This window comes from Tasmannia lanceolata, unplaced genomic scaffold, assembly GCF_043159265.1.
Source record: "Tasmannia lanceolata isolate RefF3 unplaced genomic scaffold, GAP_Taslan_0.1 ptg000031l, whole genome shotgun sequence".
NCBI classification, from domain to species: domain Eukaryota; kingdom Viridiplantae; phylum Streptophyta; class Magnoliopsida; order Canellales; family Winteraceae; genus Tasmannia; species Tasmannia lanceolata.
Window position 1 is genome coordinate 734,454 of NW_027518708.1, and position 8,208 is coordinate 742,661.

General features: G+C 38.5%; 1 protein-coding gene across 1 annotated transcript; it reads left to right on the forward strand.

Moving 5' to 3' along the window:
* The first annotated feature begins 430 nt into the window (after nt 1-430).
* Nucleotides 431-2,301, forward strand: LOC143859541 (uncharacterized). Its single transcript, XM_077370220.1, has 2 exons — nt 431-1,138; nt 1,362-2,301. Exons 1-2 carry the CDS (start codon nt 785-787, stop codon nt 1,968-1,970), a joined length of 963 nt encoding a protein of 320 aa, XP_077226335.1. The 5' UTR covers nt 431-784; the 3' UTR covers nt 1,971-2,301.
* Nucleotides 2,302-8,208: the final 5,907 nt, after the last annotated feature.

Sequence of the window (8,208 nt, forward strand, 5' to 3'; positions counted from 1 at the left end):
CAATAAAAGTTAAAAATTAAACAAATGAGTAGATTTTTCGTAGTTCCCCACCAAGAACAACAGCAACCTTAATAAAATAAAATAAAATTACTAAAAATAAGAGAAAAATGAAAAAAGAATAACCTAAAAAGAAGATTTGAATTGTACATAGATAATACAAATCTATATACAAGGAACCCATCATTCATTTCCTTGAATCAAAGATAAAATAAAGTTAAATATCTAGAAAGAAGAACAAATTTCAATACAAAAAAATCAGCAAGTTGCTCGAGGCACTAAAAAGAGGCAAAAGAATCAAATTAGAACAGTTTCCCGGAATTCTAGTCAATAGTCTACTTTTACCGAGTGTGAATTTCTTTTCATCCTATTCCCAATCCCACCCTCCTACAAATACAAACTCTGACTTGAAAAACAGCAGGAGTTAGCAAACACATCATCATCAAAGAAACAGCATCTCACAGAGGAAGAAGAAAGAAGAAGAAGACACCACTACAAATCCTATTTTTCTTTTTTCTCTTTCACTGTCAAGAAAATGAAATAAAGGTGAAAAGAAAAGAAGGTTTTTCTTGAATTGCTTCTCATTCTGCCATTACCAAATGAAAATAGCAGATTCCAATCATCCTTTCCCCTCAATAGGAAACACCCATCATTGCCCCCAACTATCCTTTTCACATCGAAATTCGAGCTTTTAAGTCATTCCCTTTAGCCACACCAAACTCTTCTTCCTTCTTAACCAAGTCAAAATCTCTCTTTTATCTTATTCTTTTTCATTCTGTCTTGTTCCATGGATCCTTCCTCCACCTCTGTTAATGGCTTCTACTCTTTCTTAACACGGAGCCTTGACGATCTCGAACGGTCTTTCAACTCCACTAATTTCATGTCCATTCAATTCCTTCAACGGGTTCTCTCCCTTCTTCGCTCCTTCCATACCCAACTCACCCACTTGGTTCAAAAGCTTCATTTGCCCGTGGGCGAGAAATGGCTAGACGAATACATGGACGAAAGCTCCAAACTTTGGGAGGCCTGTCATGTCATCAAATCGGGCATCTCCGGCATGGAGAATTACTATTCTACCGGAGCCCATATCACCTCTTCCCTCGATGGCCACAGCAATCCAAGCCCCCAACTCTCCCGTCAGGTCCATCATGTCCATGATTCTTTTTAGTATTTCTTGTTCTCTTCTCTGCAGAGTATTTGTTTTTTATTTTCATTTATTTATTTTTGGTGTGAGTGTGTGTTTGTTTAGTTGGTCCTTGAGGATTGTTTCATGACTTAGGTCTGTGCCTTGAGCTATGCCTTGAGCTACCAGGCCGAAAAATTCTCTTTATTAACAAATTTCTATTTTTATACTGATGAAACAGGTCATGAGAGCGATTTTGGGATGCAATAGAGAAGCTGTGGGATTGGAAGAAGAGAACAGAGGATTGATGGAGACAAGAATCGAACCCCTGTCGCTTAGATTTGACGAGAAGGTCTCTATGGAATCCAAACTAAATGGATTCAATGGTTTCAGGGGTGTTCTCTATGCGATGAGGAATGTCAGTTCTTTTCTTCTTATGATCTTAATGTGGGGATTAGTCTGTTGTTGGCCCGAATCGGGCTTTCACCATGGTTTCGAAGGTGGTTTGATTTTTGGGTCTGCGTTCATGGTGTCGACCGCGAGATTACAGCAGAAGGTTTCTGCGGAGATTAGTAGGATTGATGGAAGGCCGGGGATTTTGTTGTACGAGTTTCGGAGGGCAAGGATTGGATTGGATGAAATGAGATCAGAGATGGAGAGGAGAATCCAGGGTAGTTTAACAGAACGCGAATCGGAGGGTGGAGGGATTCGTGAGAGGGTTGAGAATTTGAAGGGTTGGTTTGGGATTTTGAAATCTGGTAGTGAAAGTATTGTTGGGCAGCTTGATGATTTTTTTGATGAGATTGTGGAAGGGAGAAAGAAGCTCTTGGATATCTGTAGTCACAGGTAAACAGGGGAGGGACAAAAATGCTTATATGAAAAATACAAGAATTGGAGTATAAAAATAGAAATATGAAAACCCTTTGTAGTTTTGATTTCTTTTTTTGTTTTCTCTTGCCATTTTTTGTTTGGGCTTTTCTAGTTCTTGTAGCCACTAATCATTCTATTTCTGCAAGAATAATGACAAGGGGCTGGAGATTCCTGGGTGCCTGAAATTAAAAAAGCAGTTTTGGTAGAAGCTTTTGTCTGATTTGGTTCCTTTATAATGGATGGAGGTGATGATGAAAGCTTCTGAACAAACTGACATGTCTGCTTCTGCTTTTAATCTCAAATCTGGCAATTTAGGCCCATTTTCTCAGCTTTCAAAGATGGAATTTCATTTCTTTTCATGAATTACATCCCTTCAGCAGAAAATGATGCTTCCTTTGAACTGGATGACCGTAAAGAAGTGTTAGAAAATGGCACAAACATGATATCTTTTGTAACATACAATGCAGTTCTAATGATCTTTTTACAGCTATATGTAAGAAAGAAGGGATTACATTGGTTGGAAGATCATGAAAAAGAAAAAGAAACCCATATCCGACTGATATGAGAATTTTACAAGTAAGGCAATAATTTATACAATTTTTAGAATATTTAACGGAAGAGGTTACAAGAAATTTAAGACAGTAAAATAAGGGAAGTGATGGGGTGTGAAAAGATCCCCCACTCACGGATCAACACGTGGCACCAAGGCAAGCCCACATGCTCACCACCCAAGAAGGGGTAATAGGGTCATTACAGCCTAAAAAATGAAAGATCAAGTGTAAACCTTGCCTAACCAAATTCTTGCACCTGTCTAAGTGCATGAAGGAAAGGGTAAAGTTAGATCTACTAATAGGCTGACACCTGTCCCCAAGGGTAAAAGAGTAATCCAATACCAAAAACTCCACTATAAAAATCTCCATAAGGCTTAAAGGTAAGGGGATCCCTAAAAAAAATGCCATCATCTCTAGCTTTGGTTTTCTCAATTTTGTGCCCATTACTGACTTGACTGTCGAAGGGCTCGTCCGGAGCTACGACTCCGGGTTGGTCTTCTGACCTTGTGTTCTGTTCAGGACATAATCCTTAATCGGTTCAGCAAGTCGGACCCGCCAGATCAGCTCCTTCGTCACTGCCTCATCTGTTACCGATTTTGGGCCTAACAGATTGGTGCCATCCGTGGGACCCGAACTAAAAGTTGTTCCAAGTCCCATTACAAATTGCAACACAGAGGAGTAATTGAGCACCCCCTGGTCGAACAGTCCAGCCAGAATCACATCGCATGGCTTAGAACGGGCGGATTGCTTCACAAGTAGTTGTTCCCCGACAACAACAGAACGAAGTCTAGCCCGCTCAAAGCATCCAACTCCCGCTTCAGCTCCTACACCTGAGCAAATCCGAATCCTTTCCCAACAGATGACAACCCTTGTCGATCAGTACAAGAACCTGATCCAACAAGTACCTGAACAACATCCTCCAGAAGTTTCCCGACCTCCGCAAGGAAGGTTGAGCCCCCAGGGGAAGAGGTTGTATGTCTCCGTCGTGATCAGACCCACCACTCCTCTTCGAGGCAAGTCCATCACTCCAGAACAAGACATGCACAAACAGAGCCTCATCCCCGTCACTGATCCCGATCTCGCTCAGTGCATAGACACCGAGCCAGAGAGGATCGTGCAGAACAGGCGAGATCTTGACACCGTCGAAAGAGCTCAGAAAGTCATTCAGACTTAGTGGCAAATCCCATTACGGAGAGAAGGAATAGACCAGCTAGCCGAGTAGAGATGAGAGCCGACCCATTGCTATGAAGAATAGAAGAAATAGATCATCTAATCGAAGAGCTGGCAAAGGATCATAATCAGCCCATTTCAAGACTGTTAGCCCAAGGGTTCCCATGTGTGGCCCTACTCATTGTTTTGATGACAACAAACCCACATTGATCGAAGTAGGTTGGTACTAATGATTTTACCATGATAAGCTCATACAGGAAACTTAGATTACCAAGATCGACAACAAGGTAGAACATGGTGATCAAAGGCATAGTGAAGATCCGTCAACCAAGAATGACAAAGACAAATCAAGTTGAACCTTAGAGAAGAGCAATCAACATCAAGATGGAGTCATTAAGAGCTAAGTCAAATTAAAGACCAAAGAACAAGCATGTACAAGGAAGGATAAGCATGTTCATTCAACCACCGGACTCAAGAGGACTATTCACGAGTAGGTCAAATGGAGATCATCTTTTAAACAAGATTGCAAGTATTTTCAAAGTGTTTCCAAAGTGTTTTTTAACGCAAAAATCCAAACATCCTTTGAAAACCATAATTAAGACCATTTGCTTTTCTATCACGAAGGGACCCAAATGTTTTCCGATTGAGCTGAAATTTTGGTCACACCTTTATCTCATACCTACTTTGATATGTACAAAATTTGGGAAGAAAACTCATTCATTTACTAGCCAAACTTACAGACCAGACCTTGCGGCAGAAGTCTGGTCCGATCATCTGGTGGATCAAAAAGGGACCCAAACGGTTTTCAAATGAGCTAAATTTTGGTACAATCTTCCCTAATATCAATACATATGTGTACAAAAATTCAGAGAAAAACTCATTCATTTGATAAGTGAACTTGCAAACCAGACCTTGCGGCAGAGGTCTGCCCGATCATCTGGTTAATCCCTGGAAGCAACCAGACGTCTGGGCAGACGTCTGGCGTCGGGAAAATATGACTGTTGGAAGTTGCGGCTGGTTCTTTTTTTGATTTTTCAAAACCCAAAAATGCCCAATATGTCCTCCAACGGTTATATCTTCTAAGGGGCTATATATATGAGTTTATTTTCATCATTCTAAGATTTTTGCAAGCTTGAGAAAAGAACCCTAAGTGTGATTTAAGTTTTCAAGCAATCTTTACAAAAAGTTCTTCTTCTTTGTCCAAAATCTTGCAATCTACCTTGAAGAAGATTTCCTTTAGCCTACTTGCAATCTAGTTGAAGAAGAATCACTCAAGCTCACTTGCCTTCAACATCTTTGAAGATCTCCCAAGCTCACTTGCAATCCCATCATTGGAGAAGTTCTCATCAAGCTCACTTGCAAATCATTTGGAGAAGATTTCTTGTATTGAAGTGATGTATTAGCCTTAACTGAAGGCATTCACATATTGTAATTTGAAAATCATTGTAAAGGTGGAAAGGGCACCAATATTAAACCCCTTGAAATTGGCGAGTGCTCGGAGACGCGGACCCATCTTCGTGGGCAAGTGTTGAAGACGCGGAGCCTTCTTTGTTGTACCAAGAATCATACTTTTAGTGGATTCCCTCAAGGACACAAACTTGGGAAGAGTGGAGTAGGTCTTGGAGTTATAAGACTGAACCACTATAAATCTTAGTGTGGTATCTCTTCTATTACTCTTCCCCTTTTCTTATTTGCTTTGTGGTTGTTCATTCCTCTACTTTTATTTTTGCTAACCTTTATTAACCAAAGACTAATTAACAAGTGTTAGTAATCTTTTGAAAAGAAATACTAAAAGAGTAGAAATTTTAATACCCAACCAATTCACCCTCCTCTTGGTTGCCCAACTGGGATTTCATTTGGTATCAGAGCTAGAAGGACAATCAACCACTAGACCACCCTATTTTAATGGAACTAACTATGGATACTGGAAAGCTAGAATGAAAGTATTTTTACAACAAGATTTTCAAATTTGGAAGAGTGTTCAAAGTGGATATGTAGAACCTACCAAAGATCTAGAAGAATGGACCGAAGGTGAACAACAAGCTTCAAACGTAAATGCTAAGGCTATGAATGCCCTGATTTGTGCTTTGTCACCGGAGGAATTTAATAGGGTAACAAACCTTCAAACGGCTAATAAAATATGAGATCTTCTAGAGATAACACATGAGGGAACAAATCAAGTAAAAGAATCAAATTAAACTACATGTGTAGGGAATATGAACTCTTTGAAATGCAACCTAATGAGACTATAGCGGAAATGTATACTAGGTTTTCAAACTTGACAAATGGGCTAAAAGGACTTGGAAAACAATTTTCAAACAAAGAACTAGTAGCAAAAGTCCTTAGGTCACTACCTAAAAAGACTTAGGAAGCAAAATCAACGGCTATAACGGAATCTAAAGATTTATCAATACTAAGTCTAGAAGAATTGATAGGATCACTCACTACACATGAGATGATATTTAAAACAAATGAGAACCAAAGCGAAAACAAAAAGGGAAAAGGACTTGCTTTGAATGTTGACTCAGGTACCGAAGAAGAAAGTGAAGGAGATAATGAGGAGATTGCCTTGATGACTAGAAAGTTCAACAAATTCTTGAAGAGGAACAAGAATGTGAGAAAAACTCCTCGACCCTTCAAAAAGAAAGAAGAAAATGAAGGACAACTGAGATGCTTTAAATGCAAGAAGGTTGGACACTTGAGGCCAGATTGCCCACTCAACAAAGTGCCTCCACAAAATGAGAACTTCAAGAGAAGAGAAAAGAAGAAAGGAATGGCGGCAACATGGAATGAACGTGAGATGAGTGAAGAATCCGAAGATGAACCGGAAGGAGAAAGTTGCAATGTGTGTTTCATGGCCTCTACAAATGACAATGAGGTAACACAAGACTCCAATGTTAATGATTCTAATGATGTTAAATATGATGAATTGTATGATGCCTTTCAAGAATTGCATAAAGAATTGAAAGCTCAAATGTTAAAAAATCAATCTCTTAAAAACTCTCTTGCTAGCATTACTAAAGAGTTTGGTTGGTTACAAAAGGACCATGAATACATTTTAAATGAAAATGAGACCATGAGCTTTGAGAGTGATGAGCTTAAAAAAATAAATGATTCACTTAGTTTGGAAAACAAAAAATTGCATGTTGAAATTAAGAAAATGACACATGAATACAAGGAGTTAAGTGCAAAATATGATGATCTTTATGCTTCTTTTGATAAATTTGATAGAGGTACGTTAACTCTAAACAAATTGCTTGGCATAGGAAAACGGTCCTTGAGGAGCTAATAATCCTAAGTATGTGTGGGTAAAGAAAGGTTCTTTGAATGAGACTAGTCAAATTAGGATTAAGAAAGTTTGGATTCCTAAGAAATGAACTAATGTAGTATCTAAATGTAGGTCTGCTTGAGGAGCCAAACCAAGCAAGACAAGTGGTACATTGATAGTGGATGCTCAAGACATATGACCGGAAACTTATCTCATTTTGAGTCTCTCTCTATCAAGGATGGTGGATTAGTTACCTTTGGAGATGATAAGAAAGGGAAAGTCATAGGTCAAGGAATCATAGGTAACTCTAAATCCCCTATCCACGATGTTTTACTTGTTGATGGTTTGTCACATAACCTGATTAGCATTAGTCAACTATGTGATAGTGGACATAGAGTTATATTTGAACATGATACATGCATAATTGAGAATAAATTGAATGGTGAAATCCAATTTAAAGGAAATAGGAATGGAAATGTGTACACCATAAGCTTAGATGACCTAAAAGCTCAAAATGTAAAATGTCTTTCCGCCATTGGTGAAAACTCATGGCTATGGCATAGAAGATTAGGTCATGCTAGCATGGAACTAATTTCTAAAATATCATCTAGAGATGCCGTGATTGGTTTACCCAAATGTCAAAGATCACATTTGTAAAGCATGTCAAATGGGTAAAAAAATCAAAACATCTTTAACACCTAAGAGCATTGTCTCTACTTCTTATCCACTTGAGCTATTACATATGGATCTCTTCGGACCAATGAAAACTAGTAGCCTTGGTGGAAGAAGATATGTATATGTGATTATTAATGATTTCACTAGATATACTTGGGTGTTATTTCTTGCTCATAAAGATGAATCTTTTGATATGTTTTTTTAAATTAGCCAATAGAATACAAAATGAACTAGGTATTGCAATTGCACAAATTAGAAGTGATTATGGCACTGAATTTGAGAATTGTCATTTTGAACAATACTGTGCTAAGAATGGAATCTATCATAACTTTTCTGCACCTAGAACACCTCAACAAAATGGAGTAGCCGAAAGAAGAAATAGAACTATTCAAGAAATGGCTAGAACAATGTTAAATGAAAGTAACATCCCTAGATATTTTTGGGCCGAAGCCGTAAACACTACATGTCATATTATGAATATAAGTCTATTTGAGGCCCTCAACTAAAAAGACTCCCTATGAAATGTGGAAAGGTAGAAAAAGCAATCTTGATTA

Bases quoted from the DNA above. Each gene is read 5' to 3' on its own strand.
- LOC143859541 (XM_077370220.1), top strand. From the start codon at position 785: ATGGATCCTTCCTCCACCTCTGTTAATGGCTTCTACTCTTTCTTAACA. The intron at 1,139-1,361 runs GTCCATCATGTC...CTGATGAAACAG, and splicing joins GCCCCCAACTCTCCCGTCAG to GTCATGAGAGCGATTTTGGG.